Consider the following 24,320-nt stretch of genomic DNA (forward strand, 5'->3'; position numbering starts at 1 on the left):
CAGTGGAAATGTAACGTGTGTTACAGAATTGCACCAGTGTAAGGGTTAAGTATACAAATCCTTAAGCATCTGGGGGCCCCCAGAACCCCCCTTAAAATTCTTCAGGATTCATGACATTTTTCAGTCCCACCCATAGGTTTACATCATGGGACGGAAGGTATCTTTGAAGTTGACATTTCAGTTCAATGGGTTCAGTTATGGCATTAAGCAATGAAGAATGTTTCACCATATTTACAATTTGGTAATCAGTTGTAGTGGACTTACTTATTGAAGTAATATCTGTGCGCATTATCTCTCGAGAAGTATGTCTGTATTCCAATTTTAGTGTACATTCTTCTAAATAAGCAGACACATCCATTTTTGGAACTTCTCATTTCGTGCTGTTTGATATTGCCATTGTTATGCATGGCATGCATTACAAGTAAAAGTATATAGGATGAATAGAAAATGTGAATGGATGTTTACCTTTCTTTCTTTATTCAGACACTTAGTAACTCATGCAGAGAAGCCTTTTCATTTAATACAAGAGCTTTTTTCCCTTTTTAAAAGAACACTTTTACCACCAATGAGTTAAATCATGGAAGGAGTCGTCTGTGTGCATCTAGCATGTGTAGCAGTGACTGTTGCTAGTCAGGAAGAGCACAGATTCTTTTTTCTGCCAATGACAATATAGCAATACTTTATGTGCACAACTGAAGAGTGGACATTTGGTGATACATGTACATGCAATTTGTTTCAAAAGGTAGTTGCATTGTGCCATGCACACCTTTTTTTCTCCCCCCGAGGCTGGGTATTAATGATGGTGTAACTCTTGGTTTAGCTGGTTTGTTCAGAGTTCTTTTGAGAGATGGTTTTCATTTTGGTTTGGCACAAAGTTGATGGGTTTGTGTCACTGCACAGACTGTGAAAAGCATGACTTGCTGTTGTTATTCAGGTTGGTTATATTGTTGGGAAAAGATTTCTATTTATGCAATAATTGCTTGAGGATTTCTGTGTGTGTGAGTGCATATGAGAACATACTTTCCCTTTCATTACAACAAAGCACACATATATTAAGACATAATTTACAAGAGCTTTAATTTAACAAGTTTACATGACACATACCAGAGTGTTATTAAGTAACACACTGAACCAAAATTATGTGCACAAAGTAAGTATACTCTGTCTACAAAAACAAACACTTGAAGCTCAGTTTCAATGCAAAATTATAAAACAACATAATAACAAACAAAAATGCACACACAAATGATAATTCCTGCATGGAAGTAGATGTACATGTACGATTACAAGCATGTAACACAACTTGTACATATATCATGACTACAACCTTTCAGCAAATCATGGACATACCAAATAAGAGACAAAGGACAACTCGCACATATTTAACTTTTCACTCATGCATGTGGTCATATTTCATCACACCTGCATTTCAATATTGAAAGTCACAGACTATTCAACCACATGCTTCGCTCTGTAACAAATTCCTCCTCCGACACAGTCATCCCTCTTTTCACAAGGGAATATCAGATCAAAGAGGAACTTGCACAACATTTTCAAAATTACAAATATCTCATGTTTTCTGACAAAAGAGCAAACAAAAAAGCCACAGATTGACAAAGACTCAGTGAATCAGCCCTGTAATCCTTCATTCAACAATGTACTTCTCCTCCTCAACAACAATCACTTCCTCCGTCTTCACAGGAATGTACTGCTCCCTGACCTTCGGTTCATCACCTGTTGGGGGCAAGGTAGGTCGAAGATCGTAAGGTCGTTCAGCAGGGGCGAGCGCCAAGAACGCAATGAGCTGCCTCAAAACATCAGGATTGAACCCGTGAACTTTGCCCTCTACGACCTCGGCATAAAGTTTGGCTTCGTCGCTGACCCAGCAGAGGTTGGCGCGGTGGTTGCCCTCGTTGTCCTTCCACAGCTCCATGGTGTTGAGCTGGTACGCCAGAAACTGCCAGTGCTGACCGTCCGTGAGGACCGTCTGGGTGGTCAGGGGGTAGGTCATGTCCACCAGGGTGTTGAAACCTGCGCAAACACAGCATTACAATCTATTCACTGCCCTGACGGCAGTCATCAAAAAAGTCCAGTCTGCAAAGTTCAACAGTGCAGTGATAAAAACAGCATGTAAATGATGATGTTTCTCAGTGAACTTGGTGTGGTGTAACTCCTGCAGAATAAACTAATGCATTTTAACTTTTACTTGCATGGATTATGCTATTCAAAAATTCAATAAGGGTGAATTAAGATCATCACAACTGTATAGTTGCCAATAGTATCCGTGGCCTGGAATTTGCTAGCGATATTACATTTTGCATCCCTCATCTGCTTCTCATAATATATTTTTAGTCTAAAATAAGATTATGGACGCTACGACACCACCTTCTTTCTTAATACACACACACACACACACACACTCTCCCATCCAGCATACACAAAAACTAACCTTGGTTATGTGCCTGTGCTGCAAGCCAGACAAAAGAGGACATTACTCCTTGACCAAGCCGAGCATCCTGGGCGTGGTTTTCGCCATACTTTTCAGCCGAGTAATGCGACCACACAGTGTTGAGCACAGACATCAGGCCAAACTCGCATGGATCTCCGCACACATAACCTGAAGTATTTTCACAAAATTTAGATACAGAATATCACAGTGCAAACACAACATAGCACATAGCAATACAAAGCAAAGCAAGAGCCTGTCTTAAACAGAACAACAATAATGAAGAGAAGTAAGAGCTCTGAACATAGACAACAGTATAAGCTGGAACCATGCGGATGACAATGTGTCAGTTTACAGGGATGATCAACTGTTCTTAAGCTGTAGGCAAGGAGATGATAGGTAGGATTTGGAAGGGAGGGGAGGTGGTGGATGTGGGTGGGGCATCAAAGTGGAAGGAAGGAGGAGTAGTTGTACACACACACATGCCAGTGCTACATAATTATACTAGCATATATGATACAGTAAAACCTGCATCTAGCGGACCCTTATTTCGGCGGACACCTTTGCATAACGGACAATTCAAGTGAGGACGGATGTATTTTACTCTCAAAAACACCTTAAAAGAGTGAACACCTCAAAGGCGCGGACGCGGACACCCTTTTTTGGTCCCGATTGGGTTCGTTACTTGTCAACAACGGACAAACCCTTGAAGCAGACAGCTTTTAGCAGACGCTGGTCCGCCATCTTGGTTCTGCAAATACAATCTCGCTGGCGATGTGAACGCGCGAGAAGCTAATTTTGTAAGCCAATGACAGCACTTGAAAGAAGTTGATTTTTGTATGGTGCACGCTCATTGGTCGATGCCGTGAACTCACAAACATTTCGGGTTTCTACTTTCTGTACTGTGATGCATCTTCGTCTCATCTTTCGTCTTCGTCTCATCATGCCAAAACAAAAATTTTTGACTTTAGAAGAGAGAGTCGATGTCATAAAGACCGTTCAAAAAGTTGCTGATGAGCTGAATTGCGGAAAAACTCAAATTTCCAACATAAAAGCTGATCAAACACCAATTCTCAGTCAGTGGGACTCCGGTGCCAGATCGACGGCAAAATGTGTTTAAGAGAAGAAAAACAACCTATGATGAGTTGAACGAAGAACTCTTCGAGTGGTTTTCAACAGCTCGATCAAAGAATCTTCCAGTGAATCATGAATGGCCCATTGCTTCAGATAAGAAACCGATTGCACCTCTCTCTCTCTCTCTCTCTCTCTCTCTCTCTCTCTCTCTCTCTCTCTCTCTCTCTCTCTCTCTCTCTCTCTCTCTCTCTCTCTCTCTCTCTCTCTCTCTCTCTCTCTCTCTCTCTCTCTCTCTCTCTCTCTCTCTCTCTCTCTCTCTCTCTCTCTCTCTCTCTCTCTCTCTCTCTCTCTCTCTCTCTCTCTCTCTCTCTCTCTCTCTCTCTCTCTCTCTCTCTCTCTCTCTCTCTCTCTCTCTCTCTCTCTCTCTCTCTCTCTCTCTCTCTCTCTCTCTCTCTCTCTCTCTCTCTCTCTCTCTCTCTCTCTCTCTCTCTCTCTCTCTCTCTCTCTCTCTCTCTCTCTCTCTCTCTCTCTCTCTCTCTCTCTCTCTCTCTCTCTCTCTCTCTCTCTCTCTCTCTCTCTCTCTGAACAAAAAAGTAAAATGAGACTGTGCCAAAAGGTGACGTTTTCATGTCAGTATGTCCCAAATGACATCACCAGTACATTTTTCATTCTATCTAATCTGTTTTCGTTCTATTTTTTCTAATAACATGCGTTAACAATTGATTGCCAACTGGAATGGAAGAGCACAAAAAGTGTAACTTGATATGTAGTTTCTCTAGAGGGAAAAACATCTTCCACTTTCATGTCAGTGTGTCCCATGCAACATACATTTGCCAAACAGCTATGTGCAAGTAGATTATTTGTTAGTGGTATAGAAAATACTGATCAACAATTAAAGTCAGTTTTCACATTCATTTTCTACCTATTTCTTATTTGTTTATTCTGTTGGCAATGGTGAAATGTCAGCAATCGTGTGTCATTCGGGACAGTAGACATGACACCTGACCTTTTGGCACAGTCTCAAATACAAAAACACTTCAGGGCTTCAAAACTTTGAGTTTTAATAATCACTGTGGCAAAAAAGAATCAGTGACTGTTGGTTTTTTTCCCCAAAAAAATGTTGGCGCATTCATATTGATAAGAAAGGACACCTTGCTACAAAGGACAGTGGCAAGGCTCCCCAAGAGCGTCCTTTGCTCGCAGGTTTTACTGCATATATCATCCAATTATCGCGTACCTGCTTCTACTGTGCTTTTTTCCTTTGGAATCATTGGCTGACCGTAGACATGGGGAGCAAAGTTTATTGCTGGAATTTCTGTGCCTGTACTTGGCCCACTGTCATGACTCACAAACTGAAAGAAATAATTATTTTATTTAACCTTATACAATGCACCCTTAAAACAAAATCAATTGACATAAAAAAAAAAAGCATTTGAATTACAAGTCTCATTTTAAAAGTTGACTTCCCGCAAAAAAAGGAACATGATTTAAAAAAAAAGAGATAGTCTTCGTGTGATTCCCTTCATCAAAACTCTCTCTCGACCACACACACACACACATACCAAGCTCTTAAGATACGATGCTGGATACCTTACCTCCGGAAGAGGTTGATCTGATCGCAAAACAAAATCTGCTGAAGTGTTTGCCTTGACTCGCTGATCACTAACAATGTCAGATGTGAACCACTCAGGATGAACCATCCTGCGTCGAGATCGTTTGATGCCATGTCTGTCCCAGGTTGCTGCCAGGTTGACATTTTCATCATACTGCATGGTCAACAGGTGAGGAAACTGCCCTGACAGCTGGGCTGACAAACTACAGAGAATGGTGCGCAGCAACAAGTGTGCCGCTGCTGACTCTTGGTGATTTCCCGCTTTCATAAAGTGTTTTAAGTACCCCCTACGCTGCAACTGGTCCATTTCAACGGCGATAGAGTCACAAATGAGGGGAGACAACAGGGCAGTCAACTCGTCCAGAAGAGACGAATCCACGGCAGTTCGGTAGGTCTCAGGCAAACCAGGCATGACATGCGTTTTCGTAATGTACTTCTTGAAGTCTAAGGTGCGTGGTCGTTCATCCTTGACTTTCACCACTAAATGCTTCATTTCCTTATCGCACAGCGCAGCAATTCTTTGCTGAACGTCAGGAATCGCCAAGCTCTCCTCCCGACGTTTGTCCCACAGCCACGCGTACTTCGGCTCCATGGCGCCCCAGGTTCCCGGTGGGTATTTCGTCTTGATGGGCGGATAAAGAGAGTTTGGTTCGTCATTGCTGATGGCTACCCTCTCTACCGAAACCACGCTGCTACGTCGTTTTTGACTATAAGCCAGTGACCTCCGGCAAATGTGCAGACGTCTCATGGTGGCAGCCATCTTGAAGATAACTCCTGCTGGCAATCAGGCAGAGTAACTCCCCCTTTTTCACAGGCACCGGGATCATCAATTATAAATAAAGTTTGTTATTTAACTTCAAATAGGTTTATTCAAAATGAACTGTTCGGTTTTGAACATTGATCCTAAATCTTAGGAAGAATAGAAACTGGCAGATAATTACAGATTTGCTCCTGGCACTCGGTGACTGGTGATGCCTAATTTTGCTTATTCCAAGGCTTGAAAAGAGTTATAGGTGTAGTACAATGTAGCCTAACTGGATATATATATATATATACTAGAGGAATACCCGGCTTTGCCGGGTGAATCTCGAGACAGAGACAGACAGCGTGGCGGTTCACCACAATCACCTTTGAAGGCGAAGTCCTCTCCTTAGGGACTGGGTGGCCGAGTGGTAACGCACTTGCGCTCGGAAGCGAGAGGTTGCGTGTTCGACCCTGGGTCAGGCCGCAATTTTCTCCCCCCTTTTCTATCCTAGGTGGTGGGTTCAAGTGCTAGTCTTTCGGATGAGACGAAAAACCGAGGTCCCTTCGTGTACACTACATTGGGGTCTTTCCTGGCAAAATTGTATAGGCATAGATAAAAATGTCCACCAAATACCCGTTTGACTTGGAATAAAGGCCGTGAAAGGTGAATGCTCGCCTAATAGGCTACTGAGCTTTACTGGCCGATGTGAATGCGTTATATATTGTGTGTAAAAAATGTCTGTTTGTCTGTCTGTAAAAAATTCCATTTCAAACGGCAGAAATTAATATGTAAGCGCCTAGGGCTATATCTAGATTAGGCGCTTAAAAATGATCACAATAATAATAATAAAACGGGATTGAGAATTTTAGAGGTTATTTCTAAGCCCTATTATTAACTGTTATGGCTTCTCAAAGGCCAGAACATACAGACAGACAAAAGCCGCCAGACCCTATCACAAACAGAACTCTACAATCCACAGGTGTTGCCTCCACACACACACAAACACACACAGACACAGAAGCCGTATATATCTATCTATATATATAAATATATAGAGATAGATGACAGTGGATTTTTCGATAAATACATTCGACCTTTGCACTTTTACAGTGAGGACAACTTACGGGTACATGCAAGGAAAGCCCACAACTTCTAAGGCGAACAACTCTGCAGAGTCTGCTGTGAAGGGCGACGGTAGTCTCCCTGTCACACTCGACCCCCTTTGAATGAAGTTCCGAACCATGGACCCGCCAAGCTTAGGTCCCTCCCGGGTTGGTGGAATGGGAACAGCACGAAAATGATTCACTGTTATGGCTTCTCAAAGGAAGGCCCGAACATACAGACACACCAAAGCCGCCAGACCACATCACAAACAGAACTCTACAATCCACAGGTGTTGCCCACACACACGCACAGAGAAGCCATATATATATGTATATCTATATCTATAAATATATAGAGATAGATGACAGTGTATTTTTCGCGTGGCTATAAATTGATTCGACCTTTGCACTTTTACACTAAGGACAACTTACGGGTGCAAGGAAAGCGTTCTGGACAGTGCAGTGACATTCTAAAAATAGTAACGTAGTAATGGGAATATGGATTGACGCCACACGAAGGAAGGGAGATAAACGCAAAACACTGGAGAAGATAAGGAAGAGTTACTGGGAATGGATCTGGGAAGATGAACAGAAAAACCAAAATTGGTTCAGCGCTGCGCGCTCAGAGCACGTGTTGAAAGTTCTCATCGACCAGGTTGTGTCCGGGGTCTACCTGAATATGCCCATCAAATTTGAAGCAGATCTATCGAGAACTTTGGCCGTGCATCGCGAACACACACACACACAGACACAAGTCGTATATATATATATATAGATATATATATATGTGACTGAAGTGGTATAGTTTTTACTAAATACCTCTTCACAAATGACCTGAATTATGAACTTTGATTTTTTTATATATGTACACACGATTTACGTATGAAGCTCTGCTTGCATGCTTGCAAAAGCACGTGTGTGCATATCATATGCACACACATGCTTTTGCAAGCATGCAAGCAGAGCTTCATTAGTAAATGTTTGCCAAGCAAACAACCACAAACTCACACATATGATAATATGTGTGAGTTAGTGGTTGCTTGGTGCATGTCAGAGGCTATATCCTGATTCTATTTGCATTTTCATTTAAAGTGTGCAGTTGAGCTGAAATAATATGAACTGTAACACCTGTATTTTAAAAGTAATAACAGGGTTAGTAACAGTTTTACTGGATAACGCATTTGCCATCTTCAGCTTGTCAATTTCATACTGTCTTTAAAGTTGTTGTTTGGAGGATGGTATCTCATCCAAAAGTTTGTAACTTGTTTTGAGCATAATTATGTCATTTGTTTTTTTCTCAAACTTTCAGTCATCTGCATGCAAGTACAATGTCGTGAGTGACTAGACCAAGCTGTGCCTAAGTTTGAGTCTTGTGAGTTCATGAATGCAGCTGTTGTTTTTATGTGTTTAGACAAACACACACTGTCACACACACACACTGTCACGCACGCACACACACACTGTCACGCACGCACACACACACACACACTGAGTTTACTGGGGATGAGTGAGCCAGTGAACTTATACAACCTTTAAAACCACCATCTCTCCGTTGAAGTGAACAATTCTGATTGATCATTTGCAATATTATGGCTGTCATCTGTTTAACATGCCCCATGCAACTCTTTTAAATGTGGAATAAGTTTCTACCTAAGGATCTCAAAAAAATTTTAATTCTTTTTACTGTTCACAATGAATGTACAGGTAAATGTACAATAGTTCATTACAATGTACATGAATGACAGTTCATTTTGTCGTGAAATCTCACATCTGCAAATAACATTTTCTCAGACACTAGCTTCTCTTCTTTCAACATTCATTCTTCTCTCTCTCTCTTGCTTGCTCACACCCACACATACACACAACTTTTGCTTCACCCCCTCTCACAGCTACTGTGCACTCAAGCATACCAGTTTCTTTGTGAGAAGCTAATGATGTGACAGCAAACAGTTTAGGTATTTGACAATTCATTGCCTGCAGCCATCGTGATATGGATCCCGATTGCGCAAGTCTCTCCAGGTAGGTGGCATGGCATTCTGCAGGTATTTTCCACACTTGTGACATGGCGCAGAGAACAGGTTGGAGTAGCCTTGAAGCCAAAGCTGCAACAATATAATGTCCCTAAGTCACATAATGAATTTCACAGAAAAGGTTCTAAATGATTCAATAACAATATTGTAAATTGCTGGTGTGGTAATACATGCATAATCTAACATGGATTGGAAGCGATGCCTACTGAAAATGAAAGCATGCTTCTAATCTAAATATGCATGACAGTGGAACTCTTGTCTTATGGTTAATAGAAATGAATGAAGAATTCAGTTGTAAAACTGAGGTATAAAAACCTCTTCTTATTTTTTGTACTTACTAATCTTTCTAGTTTGTTTTGGTTTCTTGTATTAACATTCATTCTGCAGTCTTTTGCTGATGACACCCAGCTGTATACCCAGTCCCCATGCAGAGACACATTCCGCCATCCAGACATGCATCACTGATGGGTCGATAACAAACTTAAGCTGAATGATGATCTTCTTCTTTTCGATCGCCGATCACACTTGGAGTCCAGATCTTGAGATATAATTAAAGGTCCTCTGCAGCACAGCCACTGGCCCGTACAGCTTGTTGTGCAGGGACTCCGGCAATGGCCAGATTTCCTCTCTCAGCACCTGGTGGTTCCTACAGTCTCGTAGGATGTGGGCCGTGTCCTGCTCTGCTTCTCCACAAGAACACATGGGGGAGGGCACAACATGCAGCTTCCCGTGGAGATGCTGGTTAAGTCTGTTGTGTCCCGTTCTCAGGCGGAAGATGACCACCTGCTGTGGTCTGGATAGCAGGTGGTAGCTGTCCTGTGGCTGGGGCGTCCTGTGCAGAGACTTAATGATGGTCTTCATCTCTGTCAGGCTCACAGGGTTGTTCTCTTGCTCATCTTCTGCACCCAGCTTTGCCATCCTGTCCGCCTCTTCGTTTCCTTGTACACCACAGTGGGAGGGGATCCATTGCAGTACTGTCCTCAGGCTCTTGATGTTGTGTAGAGCGTGTTCCAGCTGAGGCAGTTTGCTACTGGTCATTGCTTGTAGTACTGACAGAGCGTCAGTCAGGAAGACCACCTGGTTGTCATGGTTGACTCTGTCGTTGATGGTGTATGCTGCATGGATCAGTGCTTGTACCTCAGCTCTGTAGTTTGTACAGTGGAGGCCTGTTGGTATAGCCTCTGCTTGCCTCTCTCCACTGGGGTACTGGACATACACCCCCGCTCCTCCATTTTTGACGGCCTCTGTGGCTGACCCATCAGTATACACCCGTATCCATGCTTCTTGGGGGTACCTTTCTTCAAGCATGGCAAGAGTCAGGGCTTTTTTCGTCGCATTGCTCTGCTCGTCCTTTGTTGTGAGGTAGGGGACACTGGTCTGTATGTCCAGGTTTCCTTGTCTGTCTTCCCAGGGTGGGGCGTCAAGGGAGAAAGATGGTGGCTCCACTAGCTCTGGCATCTCTGTCTGATGTTTCTTCTGCAAAGCCCTTGCCTCCAGAGCGAAGCTTGATCTTTTCAGCCTGCCTAAGGACATCTTCTTGAGTCTGTCACTCATTGGATGGTCATGAGTGCACTGGTACTTGGTGGCTTGTACCATTGTTTTGCAGTCTCGCCTTTTGCTCAGTGGAGGAATGCCAGTCACCTGTTCCATCTTCTGTATGGGTGTTGATTTCATTGCGCCCGTGATGATTCTCAGCGCTTGGTTCTGTACTTTGTCTAGGGCCTGCTGGTGTGTCTTGGCTGCTGTTGCCCAAGAGCTTGATCCGTACTCGAGGTGCGGTCGTACAGTCCCCTGGTAGACTGTTTTCAGGATCTTCTCGTTTGCACCCCAGTGTGATCCTGCCAGCTTCCGCATGATGTTTAGTTTTCTCCTGGCCTTTCCCTCTGCATTCATGATGTGTTGTTTCCAGGTCATGCGCTTGTCATAGGTGACCCCCAGGTATGTTTGCTGGTCTTCAAATTTCAGGGGTGTGTCCCCCAAGGTCAGTTTGCCAGGTGTCGCTTTGGCAGAGAGTGTGAAGAGAGTGGCAGTGGTCTTCTCCCTGTTGATGGTCACACACCAGTCTTCCGCCCACGCTGCAACCTTTTCTAGGGCAAGTTGCATCCTGTAGGTTGCTGTGGTTGCATACTCTTCCGAGCACCAGAGAACAAGGTCATCAGCATACAGTGCCGCTTGGACTCCTTTGGGCAACTCTGGTACCAGGTCGTTAATGAAGAGTATGAATAGCGTGGGGGAGAGTACTCCTCCCTGTGGAACTCCTTGGCGTAGTAGCACCTTTCGGCCACAGTGACCGTCCACCAGCACTCTGGCCTTTCGGTTGTGCAGGTACGACTTGGTCCACTGGTACATGTTGCCTTTGACGCCGGAACGTAGGAGCTTCACAAGGAGTCCATCTTTCCAGACCTTGTCGAAGGCCTTCTGCAGGTCAATGAAGGTGGCCAGGGTGACTTTCTGGGCCTGGTAGGCATCCTCAATGACCTGGCTAAGGTGTGTTGTCTGGTCCTCCGTACTTCTGTGCTGTCGGAAGCCGGCTTGTTCTGGGACGATGATGCTTTCCGATTCCAGGTACAGCTGCAGGCGCTGGTTGACAAGCTGAATGATGATAAGACTGAAGTCTTACTGTGCAAAAAGAAGAACACTACATTTCCCTCTCCCCAACCTGTTTCTGTTCAAATAGGCAACACCGACATTCTTTTCTCACCATCAGCTAGAAACCTTGGATTCACCCTTTCATCTGACATGACCCTTAACAACCATTTATCTTTAGTCTGTAGAGCAGCTTATTTTGAGCTTCGTAAGATCAGCACCATTCGCCACACACTCTCCTCTCAAACAACTAACACTCTTGTCTGTGCCTTTCTTCTTTCTAAACTTGACTACTGCAACTCTCTTCTCTCTGGCTGTCCTCTGTACCTCCTGCATAAACTACAAAAAGTCCAAAACTCGGCAGCACGCCTCATTCTGAAAGCACGAAAACGAGATCACGCAACACCACTTCTTCACACACTGCACTGGTTACCTATTCAAGCCCGCATTGACTACAAACTGTCCACCCTCTGCTTTAACTTCTTTTCTGGCTCGTCTCCTGCTTACTTCTCTGAACTCCTCACCGTCTATTCTCCGGCAAGACAACTCCGTGCCTCTTCTGACTGTCGCATCCTCACCATACCACACACCAAAACCAAAACATACGGACAACGCACTTTTACTTTCTGCGCACCCACACAATGGAATTCTCTCCCCTTTCACATCCGCCACTCTCAGACACCCCAAGCATTCAAACGAGCACTTAAAACGCACCTCTTCAAGAAATACAACCCCTGATTTTGTTTTCTCAGTCCATCAGTAGGCTACATGTAGTGTATTTGTTGTTTTAGTGATAATGTGATAATGTATATAAACATCTAGGGCTGTTTTTCAGTATTGTTGATAACATGTTCTGTTTGATTAAGGGTATTCAGCTGGTATTTCCTTGTTTTCACTACCTATTTTATTCATGTTTTTATTATTTAGTTAGTGGAAGAATCTTTTGTAATGTATGTTTAATGGTGTATGCTTTTAATTAAGCGTTGCTGACTATGAATGTAGATGTAAATGCTTGTATAACTGTGTTTTAATTTTAAATGTGTCAAGCGCAAAGAGCATAATTGTAAAGTTATGATGTTGCGCTATATAAATGCTCATTTATTATTATTATTATTTTTAAATGTGTGTTGTTGTTTTGTAATGTCCATCTATATATATATACGACTAGTGTCTGTGTGCCTGTGTGTCTGTGTGTCTGTTCGCGATGCACGGCCAAAGTTCTCGGTCGATCTTTTTTCAAATTTGGAGACCGTATTCAGCTACACCCCGGACACAACCTCATCGATGAGATATTTCAACACGTGCTCTCAGCGCGCAGCGCTGAACCGATTTTGGTTTTTCTGTAGATCCACTATATCCATTCCCAGTAACTCTTCCTTATCTTCTCCAGTGTTTTGTTTTGCGCGTTTATCTCCCTTCCTTCGTGTGGCGTCAATCCATATTCCCGTTACTACGTTACTATTTTTAGAAGGTCACTGCACGTTACTATTTTTAGATCTCCCTTCCTTCGTGTGGCGTCAATCCATATTCCCGTTACTACGTTACTATTTTAAGAAGGTCACTGCACGTTACTATTTTTAGATCTCCCTTCCTTCGTGCGCCGGCAAAGCCGGCGTACACCCGGCAAAGCCGGGTCCCAGACGCAGCCTGGTATTCGGCTCTACTTCTTCCCGGCGAAGCCGGTACCCGGCAAAGCGGGTAATCATCTAGTACTCCATATGTACACACTATATACCACAGACAGAAAGGCAAATAGACTTACTGTGAAGGAGCGAATACCAATGTCTGGCATAAAGGGAGCGTAGTAATGTAGCATGGCTGCCGCTGCATGATCCGAAATCTAGGAAAGACACCAAGTTCAGATCTCTTCAAGGCTAGGATTCTAAAGATGAAAACTTTGCATGCAGACTTACAGTTACACTGAGATGCACATTTCTTTGGGATGCTGAAAGGCAAAACACTTTTAACGTCCAAGTATTCTTGTACCCCCAATTTGTTCTCAGAACTTGATGTCAAAAAGAGTCCCAAAAAAACAGAGAACAGGAGCTGAGATGAGAATCGAAAATGGCTAGAAGGGAGGGAAAGTGGTTTTGAAGTTTTAAACTCAGAACACATTTGAAGATTTGCACAAATCATCTTATCCCTGCATGAAGAGAAGACAGGCCATGATTCACACATCGGAAAAATCTCCACCCTTAACCCACCAAACCCACTCAACCTTCCACGTCTTATCCATTAGGCCCGTCACCAGAAGGAGGAATTTCCTCAAAAAGTAGGGGAAAAAATCATCTCTGTGTGAGAGAAATTTGAAGAAGGGTGTGTTACTCACTTAAAAAAAAAGAAAAAAAGAAAAAAGGCAGCTACAAATTCATCGCGTCTGATGATCCTAAAATTGATGCACTCACCTTCTGGAAGACTTCATATCGGGACTTTGACCAGATGTCCACCTGCAAGAAATTGCAATAAATATAATAAATAGTTTATGCATGGCTAACTGTTACTTGGTTGACATCTTGTTATGAGGTATTAGTTATTTATTTAACCTTCACCGATGTATCTTGGTGACTTAGGCACCCACACTACCATAAACTACCCCATCATGTTTTTGTTTTTGATGTCACAACCAATAAACTTTGGCAGACCTGGGTACCCCTGTTTTGCACTTTGAGTATTCTCAAACAAACTTGGTGTATTTTCAGAAAAATGAGCGTACTCCACACAGCGTTTGAACATCCATGATTAAAACATGCCTCACGCGCGTCCCGCGTCACACCGTTTATTAAGTTTACCTATACATTTAAAACAAATGCTTTTTCAATGTTTAACTGACAAAAACTGTAATCATGTGACAAAATACTGGATCGGCTTCGGGATGGGCTTGTGAAGAAAAGTTGTCTAGGAATTTTTCTCGTCGTATTTTTTTCCCACTGACCGTACTGATCGTATTCTCGACAATCATGCGTACAAAATACGGCGAAATCGTATGGGTTTCCAGGTCTGCTTTGGGTATTCTTCAAGAATATCTAGCCGAATATTGGGTTCCTAAAAATGGTGAATAAACTTACTACACGCAAATAAGAAACAAAAATCGAGAGTGCGTGCATGAGACTACAAAAGACTCATGAATGGTTTTTTACTCTCACCTTTCCATTTTCTGTGGAAAATTCCTCATTGATCCCCTTGACCTTGACCCACTCGATGACAAGGCCACGTAACACAACCTGTGCCTTGAGGACACGACCCAGGACCATCTGAAGTGGAAAGTCACAGTGAGTGTATGTTGCACTATCTAGGCCAAAGGCGGAAAATAACTTTTGTCACTTAAAAATATGGGCGTGTATAGTCCGTCTTTAACACACACAAAAAATGTTCTTTCACAAGCAGTTATTTGTTACAGCATGCAAGTTTCAGGTTTTTCTTTCATAGGGTCTGTAAATATGCCTCAGATAAAGCCTATTGTCAACAAAGACAAGGAGAGTGTATGAAGAAACATATCTTGGCAAGTTTTTAAAATCGGAAACAATTCTTCATCCAACACATACAATAAGCAAAGCAGACAAAGGTATTTTCATTTTGATCTCAACTAGTATCACTTGCAAATTTTCAGCATGATCTAAATACTGTCAGAAATAGTAATGCCAACAAACCTGCATGACAGCGCAGCTGCCCAGGGGTCGTGAGACAGTGATGCGCATGTCTTGATGCTGACGGTCCAAGGTGGCCACTAGCTGATCCACAACCCTAAAAGCACAAAACCAGAAACATTTTTAGATGAACTGGAAGAATCACACATAAAAACGAAATCACAGCTGCATGTAAGGTGTGAAATCAAATACTCTGGCAAACATAGTGTTTACTTTTAAGACTTGTGTAGTAAATTTGATATCTTTCTGGTCGTTTTCTAAATTCACGGCTTTCTGGGCACCTTCAGAATTTACCAGGCAATAAGGAAAGTAGCTTCAAATTACTTTTCACTTTCTAGTAACTTGGGAAACAATTATATGTTTTCTGTGACTCTTCACTAACTGGTCACCCGTCCTCCATGCCAATTCGATATTCAAATTATTTTCAAAAGAGACATGGCGAAATTGTAAAGTCATTTCCCACACAAGAAAGAAAGCACATACGCCTGCGGCACCATGCTGGCTGTGTTCATGTGTCGCTTTACACGCTTCCCTCCTGCCGGATGCTGATGTGGTGATCGCTTTAGTGCATTCTGACTCAGGATGTTGGCCGCTAGCGATGCAAATTCATGCATCTGCAATGCATAAAGTGTGCATCCTGTAGTCACGAAGTTTAATTTTTATAGCACATTTTACCATCTTGGTTATAATCATAAAGCTTGGTGGAGAAAGTACTGCAACATGTAATAAGAGGAAACCGTGAGACCATCCAAAAGAGTCCCTAGATCAAAGGTGTTCTTTCCATTGCGTATTCTGCTAAATGTAAGACCCCTCAGAGCAACAAACAGTGTCCTTTTACCGACAGCTTCTCTCCTTAAAGGGGCCTCACAAAACACTGCCACGTCAGTTTCAAAGCTAAAACCATTTCACTTTGAGGTCACCCACAAATTTAAGTACACGTATAACTTATCATGCCAAACTTGTTTTTAAAAGACAGACACTATGCCCTGGTGCAAAAAAGGCCATTTCCTCTATTGTATAATTTTGCGATGAGCACAACAAAACGATTCTGCTGCAAACTTGATTCATGAAATATCTGCACGGAACAAACCTTGTTGGTGCGTTTGTAGGATGTGTTGACCTGTGAGTACAGAGGGGTTCTGTCCAGAATTGGGTCCAGACTGACATGGTCACAGTTGGCTGAGGGTGATACCGGCACTAAAGTTTGTCCAACTTTGTCCAGCTCTCTGCAATCGCAAATGACATAGTTTTAATTTGTACAGCCTACTGGTATTACTATCACTATCAGTGTACATGTACAATTAGTACATATCACAGTAAATCTTTTTTTCTGCGAAACAAGAAAATAACATTACATTTTTATCCAGCTGATTTTTTTAATGAAGTAATATTTGGTGCTCTTTTAACAGTTGGTGCGAGGGCAGTCTATACTGGTGCAGCTCTGCTAATTAAATTCTTCTTCAAAGTTCAAGTTCAAATTGGTTTTGCTGAGCTAAAAAAAAAATGGAGTGGCTCGGGAACCAGCGAGCCAGTTCCGGAGTCCCCAGGCTAACGAGTCACTGCATTTCCCGGATCACTGAATTCGTCCACGAACTAAGCAATGTGTGTCACTGGTCCCGAGGCTAGACTGAAGCAGCATTAGTTAAAACAAAATGCAGTAAATAAATACTTAAACATGGAAACAAACAAAAAACAACAAACATGTTTAATTTATAGCAAAACATAAATGTACTTTACATCGAGATGATACTTCAACAAAATCTCTGACACCTGTGAACAAACCGCATCTCTCGCTACAGCCATCAGTCGCTCATCAGTGACCACACTGTTGCCAAAATACACGAATCCAAAACTGATCAATATCAATCTTTCTCCACAGTTCTTACAATTGAACAGCAGTTAGAAACTCCCACACAAACAAAAAAATCATGATTTACAGGGTGAGCAGGCATGTGAGTGCGGGTTCTCGAGCCCCCACGAGCCTGGGGGTTCGAGAACCGACTCACCGGTGCTTGAGCCCCCAGGCTCGCCGGACCTCCAGCCACGGCAACAATAAAAATCTTGTCAATATTATTCTGGGTCTTATCATATTGAGTTAAACTGATTTTTTGTGCTTTTTACATGTTCAATTTTAATGTCAATCTTAAACATTTTAATAAGATCACCTCTAATTCTTTTAAATTTAATTGTGGGTAAAATGTGCAGTCTGAATCTTATGTCACTTTGTCAGTCAAACCGTTTGTCCCTATCACTTCTAGCAGTTCTACACATAGACCCCTAATTGTTTCTTTCTATTTATTTATTGGTAATCTTGAACTTTAGCGTGTTAAATTCATAGCTCAGAATCCAGTGACATTCTTTACTTATTATTAATACAAGTCCATGTAAGCAAGCCAAAGAACATTTGTCGTGAAATTAATTGACGGATTGAGCTTCAAACGTAAGCATAATGAATTAATTTGGTTGTTCAATCGACGAAAATGCACCGAAAATGGCGTACGTTGTCAACCATGTAGTCAGTCGGCTAAGGACCGTTTTGGTTACTTTTTGGCGTCACGTTAGCAAACACTTTTTTCTGATAGATTTTAACACCACAACACTAAATCGAAAGTTTTGGGGCAATATTCCAAACCACCGGTGAGAAAAACGTTGGTTTGTGTGTATGTTTTCCTTCTTTGGCATTACTATTCTTGTTTTGAGGGTTGGGTTCATAAAACGGACATAAAACTTAAACCGCTTGACAGAAATTATATAACTGTAAATCATTCGAAAGGGACGGCATTCATGTACACGTTTGTGCCACTTAAAATGACGTCATTATAAGTGGCACAAACGTGACAAGAAGAGCGGGGTAGTAGTTGCGCTGAGAAGGATAGCACGCTTTTCTGTACTTCTCTTCGTTTTAACTTTCTGAGCGTGTTTTTAATCCAAACATATCATATCTATATGTTTTTGGAATCAGGAACCGACAAGGAATAAGATGAAAGTGTTTTTAAATTGATTTCGAAAATTTAATTTTGATAATAATTTTTTTAATTTTTAATTTTTAGAGCTTGTTTTTAATCCAAATATAACATATTTATATGTTTTTGGAATCAGAAAATAATGGACAATACGATGAACGTAAATTTGGATCGTTTTATAAAAAAATATTTTTTTTTTACAATTTTCAGATTTTTAATGACCAAAGTCATCAATTAGTTTTTAAGCCACCAAACTGAAATGCAATACCGAAGTCTGGGCTTTGTCGAAAATTCCTTGACCAACATTTTAACCAATTTGGTTGAAAAATGAGAGCGTGACAGTGCCGCCTCAACTTTCACGAAAAGCCGGATATGACGTCATCAAATACATTTATCAAAAAAATGAAAAAAACACGTCTGGGGATATCATACCCAGGAACTTTCTTGTCAAATTTCATAAAGATCGGTCCAGTAGTTTAGTCTAAATCGCTCTACACACACACACACAGACACACACACGCACATACACCACGACCCTCGTCTCGATTCCCCTCTACGTTAAAACATTTAGTCAAAACTTGACTAAATGTAAAAAGGAGGAATAATTGCAATCACACACACACACACACACACACACACACACACACACACACGCGCACGCACTCATACACACACACACACACACACACACCCGCGCGCGCGCACGCACGCACGCACGCACACACACACACACACACACACACACACACACACACACACCACACACACACACACACACACAAACACACACACACACACACACACACACACACACACACAAAGACATACACAAACATACCGACAAAATGACAGACATACACACAGTGAGACAAACCGACACAGAAACCCCCACACATGCACGCACGCACTTATGTACGCAAACAAAGACGTAGAGATGCTTATAGAGAAACACTTACGCAACCAAAAAAACACGCACACAAACACACAGACAGACAAACTTCATTCTTGGTAGAGAAATGCATTGCTTTCTGTATTGCTTTCTCTTTAAGTGCACCTACCTCGCAGAGAGAGAGAGAGAGAGAGAGAGACTGAGAGAGAGAGAGAGAGAGAGAGAGAGAGAGAGAGAGAGAGAGAGAGAGAGAGAGTGAGAGAGACACACAGACAGACAGACAAAGACACAGAGAGAAAGAGATAGACAGACAGAGGGAGAGACAAACAGACGAACACACAGACAGACATAGACAAACACACAAACAAAGACACACAGACAGACTTCACTATTGTATGTACAAGTAATTTTGTTAAACCACACGTTACGTTCACCACTGAACGTGAAACCATGTAAAACGTTACTATCTCAGATAACGGCACTGACGCTACCGGAAATAAAATTTATCAGTGAAATTCTACCATCAATTTAGTAATCGATGCGATGTAAATTATCCTAAAACTGTGGTATGATCACGACATCGTTTAGCATTTAGGATCAAATGGTGCCAATGTGTACACAATGCACTAATCACAGACAACAGTTATACACTTTACGTACATGTAACTCTCCAACTGACATTGTCTGCCACTTGAAACAAATGACTTTCGAAGGAAAATTAACTCCAATATATAAATATTATGTATGATTTTTAATAATTACTTGCACTTTTTGAAAATAAAGCTTTTTCTACGATAAGGTGTTTACCCCCTAAATGTATAAGTCATCCGGTAGAAAAACCGGAAGTATCGTGTACTAAGCATATGTATATGTTTAAAAAGTTAATTGTGTTAATGTAGAACATCTTGCCTTTGTATATGTTTAGGTTTTGAATACTTTAGGGGAAAACCATAGCCATTATTCATTCATCTTCAACTAACACCCAAATCTCAGGGCACATTTTGTTAGTGGGGGTAGGGTTTCAATCAGTCAAAAATCACTTTCATTCAATATTTTCTGCCATTTCAAATACATACACGTAATTGCACAATTTCTTGAATTTTAAGATGCTTTAACTGACTATGCCAAGAAAACCTGCACTTTTTGTAGAATTAGTTTTTTTCCCATGATTTATGTTTAAAAATGTCAATTTTTACGATAAAAAATGCTAACGGTTGCCTCACCAGAGGACACGTACCAACGACGTGAATCGTGTCTGCCAATTAAAAAGCATATATTTTGAAATAAGGGGAATCATAACATATTTCACTGTAAAGTGTCTCACTCTAATACCTTTTGGGTTCATTGTGTATTTGGTTAAGTGAATTGCAGATAAGTTGTTTTTGAAAATGAGAGCTATACATATATTTTATTAAAACTGAAACTGGTGGAGTGAAAAACAGACCTGTTTTGAAGAAGTCGTACTAAAATCATTTATGGGCTTGAACTTCACAGTTTGCGTGTTATCTTTTAAAGAAAACCCGTTTTCATCACTAACAATGACCTAATTTACACATACATATCGGTCGGTCATAGTCGCGTTTTTTTTTAGAGAGGTAGTGTACAAAGTGTCGATTTGTACGTTTAAATTACATGTCCATTATTTTAGTCATATATCAATCAATAAATAAATGCGCATACTTTTATTAAACGTTACTTTCACTTTAAGATCGCTTCTAACATTTAGTATAATTTCTGACAAATGCACGCTATGTAATAAATTGATAATATTATGGACGCCATGTGGTAAAACCGGAAGTTGAATTATTTTGCGATAGCAAAATCCTTTTACAATGACCACTTTCCTTTTATATTAAGCTGATCTTTAACGTTATGGGTAAAAATCTAACAGATTGAACCAAATTATCCTTTTTCAAGCCTGTGTATGTGTAAACTCTTTTTTGCTTCGACCCGGTTCGGTTTTCGGAGTTGATTCAAAATCATCCATTATGTATCTTATGTGACTGTTGTTTTCCTCGGTAAATTAACAATTGTTGATGTAAAATAATTCTAGCTGTGAGAATAAACAATTTTCAAGATGTTTTTGATTGCGGTTTCAACCAGGCGTTCAGTTAGCTATACATATCGATTGAGAAAATGGCATTTCCTGTTTTGTCGTCCGCATGTTATACAGATGTTGTTAAAAATAAAACTGTGTATACGAATTAGGCATTTTACTTGCTGTCTGATGGCAAAAATCTTTAGCTTTCGTTTAAGGTATAATTTGCTTATATCCGTATGCAGTCAAGCGGTACATGACGGTTTTTCGTAACCTACCCCCTGCGTCATGGCTGCATTTTTGCAGAATATGGGTCATGTTACAAAAACGCTTCTCATTCTTAGGTGGTTGGGTTTAGCCATTTGTCGTTTACCGAACTGTGGCTGCAAATAAAACGAACTTTCCAAAAAACATAATATCTAATGTGACCACCAAAAGTAACCTTTCCACTATAGCCAGCCAGGTGACTAATGGGACATCATTTACACGAAAGAGTTGTCTCCCTTGTCCGATCATTCTTTGACCCATGTAAACAAAATGCATTCGTACAGTTCATCGGAGTTCATTCCGTAACTTCAAAGGGATCTAAAATTACTTGTTATGATTACAAGTGCAGGTTCTACAAATTTGGAGACTTAAATGCCTCTGAATTCTGAGCTATGAATTTAACACGCTAAAGTTCAAGATTACCGATTTATTTGTTGTTTTTGTGTGTGTATTTGTTTCTTTGAGAAATTGACATATGATCAAGAAATGGGTTTACCCGATGTCATGTCCGACAGTTTCGAGAGAGCTGCGGAGAGAGCCAAGCAGCACTTTCTGCCTTTCTTGCGCCTGTTGTTCTTCCTCGCTCTTTGCCGCTTCACCAAGACCATCTCCAATGTCACGAAAGATCTGGCAAACATGAGTCCTCAAGCGTTGTGTGTGTCGGATCGCTTGGTTGATATGTTCAATCTGATCAAGCGTAGACTTCAACTTGCTCTCAGTCTCCATTTTGGATTTTAATGATTGCAAGAGTTATCTTCTCGGAAACGTGACGAGCCCAACGATTGGTTTAAATGTTTGCGTTCTTTCGGTCTGACTAATTACTACGCGACCGCACGCGACCACACGCGACCTTGCACTACCTTGCGCGACCTCAAACTAAAGCATGTACATGTAATATTTTTATATATATATATAGTATCTTCACAACATTATCTGACTTTATACCAAGTTTTAAGGCAAAGAAATTAAAAATAACGGAGTTATAATGTATTTTGCGACGAGCTATCGAGCGAAAGTGAAAGCATCGTGGTTCAGCGTCCGACCATGTTCGCATTGATTTAAGGTGTTACGAGTGTGTTCGGGTTGCGGTTCTTGCTCATGTTTATACTCACTGAGTTACTTCCCTTGGATCTGGATCTGGATCTGGATCTGGATAAACCGCCTGGGTTGGTGGTTTGCGGGTGCGAATGCGTATACGTACGGTTCAGTGTGCTTTCGCGAAAGGGTGTGTCATATGCACGGCTAGAACTAAGATACTTCTTGATTTCAGTAAATAGTTTCATTACATGTCAACTAGTTCGTTTTTAAATGATTTTTTAGAGATCGCCAAGTGGTATTGTGTGAATAACATCATTCGATCGATTGTACGCACGGCGCCGTGCTTCTAGTAGCTCAGTCCATTCCTTCTTTCCGGTGTAGAAACAGACGTGTTTCTGGCGAAAGAATCGGCGTTTTCAACTCGCCATATCTTCATATTCATTCGGACTAGAACAACGAAATATAAATTTCTTGTAAAAAAAATCCCGAGCCTTGCGACTCTGGTAGTCATTTTCTTACGCGAAGCGGCCTTCGGTAGGTACGACAGTTTTAGTCCCAAGTATATCTAAAACGCACGTGGACGAGTTTTCAATGGCGTATTTGAAGTCTGTGAATGTTGTGATTACAAATCATTTCGGGGCACCCCTCAGTCTATACGCACAGACAAACAAATTGCATGGAACGAAAGTTGAGAGGCTGGACTGTAAGTTGTTGTTTTGACTTCTACAAATCTCGCAGGTCTTTTATGCAAAACAGACTCAAAATTGCATTGTTCACGCAAACTTTTGTAGATGACGAGACTATCGAAGGAATGGAATACACTTGCCTACAGATATAATAGACAGACACTGTCTATTTATATCTATGACTTACCCTAGCCCATATGTTAGAATAAAGAACATACTTTGCTCTTTTGAATGATGTATGATTTGGCACTGTACACAGGATTTTAGACCTGCCCCCGAAGTGATTTTTCCATAAACCCGTCAAAAAGCTCACTCTGTTTTGGCCGTAAAAAGCGCCCAAATGAAGTCAATTTCTAACCTGTGTCGTGTGTTCGAAGGAGTACATCTCAGCGATGCCATTGCCTTGCAACCTCAAAGAAATATATTTTAATAACCCGCTAAATGAACGTTTTTTTAGTGTGAAATAGTCTAAAAGCCGGAGATTTGCTTCGTTTCTTTGCTGCGACACAAAACCAAAACCAACTATAGATCTGCGGTGACATTATGAGTTCGTTTTCGACATTGCAGTGAAGTTGCGTGGATCTTCGACGATTCCCGTTCGGTTTAATGTGGATAGAGCTTTGATTGAATGTAACTGCTTTGAAAAGTTACAACATGAGTCCTTGGGATCGATGTTTTTCGGTAAACTTCTTCGTATCCTTGACTTTACTTTTGACTTGAACAGATCCAGATCGGCTGGGGCTGTTGATCGCACACAGATCTATATGAAGTTGACTCGACACGGCGAACCGCCGAATCCGTGCCCTCTCGTCGGTCCTACCCCCAAATCCCTTACCAGCCTCAGACCCCACCTCACCATTCTAACCTCACTGGCGTACTATGTGTGATTATCCCTTCCTCATGAAAGAGAAAGTGGAGAAAGGGGAAAAATGAAGATTTTTTCTTACTATACAAGTCAGGGATTGTTGACATGTACATTGTCAAGAGGTCAAAACAAATTTTAAAAGCTGTTGGACACTGCACTAGTGTTGCTCTAATCAAGGCGAGTCTGGAACAATAGGTTCACCCCACCAAAAAGTCAACATGGAATTAGTTATGATTTTTTTTGCCTTTTTGCTTGGGTACGGCCAAGTCAAAAAGGTGAATAGTCATAACAAGTTCAGTTTGGGGTCTTTTTCAAATCTGTTTGCTGCATCTTT

The 24,320-nt window shown here is 41.4% G+C and overlaps 2 protein-coding genes across 2 annotated transcripts; both read right to left on the reverse strand.

Annotated features, from left to right (window-relative positions):
* Positions 1 to 1,060: 1,060 nt before the first annotated feature.
* Positions 1,061 to 6,438, reverse strand: LOC138979025 (large ribosomal subunit protein mL65-like). The gene is made up of 4 exons (XM_070351846.1): positions 5,116 to 6,438; positions 4,758 to 4,872; positions 2,450 to 2,617; positions 1,061 to 2,031 (listed from the first exon to the last, which is right to left on the reverse strand). Exons 1-4 carry the CDS (start codon positions 5,890 to 5,892, stop codon positions 1,646 to 1,648), a joined length of 1,446 nt encoding a protein of 481 aa, XP_070207947.1. The 5' UTR covers positions 5,893 to 6,438; the 3' UTR covers positions 1,061 to 1,645.
* A 2,193-nt stretch (positions 6,439 to 8,631) lies between these two features.
* On the reverse strand, positions 8,632 to 22,149 carry LOC138979035 (mediator of RNA polymerase II transcription subunit 27-like). The gene is made up of 8 exons (XM_070351851.1): positions 21,894 to 22,149; positions 16,331 to 16,466; positions 15,724 to 15,854; positions 15,244 to 15,337; positions 14,740 to 14,847; positions 14,002 to 14,043; positions 13,359 to 13,436; positions 8,632 to 9,082 (listed from the first exon to the last, which is right to left on the reverse strand). The coding sequence occupies exons 1-8, from the start codon at positions 22,121 to 22,123 to the stop codon at positions 8,948 to 8,950; spliced, it is 954 nt and encodes a 317-aa protein (XP_070207952.1). The 5' UTR covers positions 22,124 to 22,149; the 3' UTR covers positions 8,632 to 8,947.
* Between the last annotated feature and the right edge of the window lie 2,171 nt (positions 22,150 to 24,320).

Source organism: Littorina saxatilis, linkage group LG1 (genome assembly GCF_037325665.1).
Source record: "Littorina saxatilis isolate snail1 linkage group LG1, US_GU_Lsax_2.0, whole genome shotgun sequence".
Taxonomy (NCBI): Eukaryota; Metazoa; Mollusca; class Gastropoda; order Littorinimorpha; family Littorinidae; genus Littorina; species Littorina saxatilis.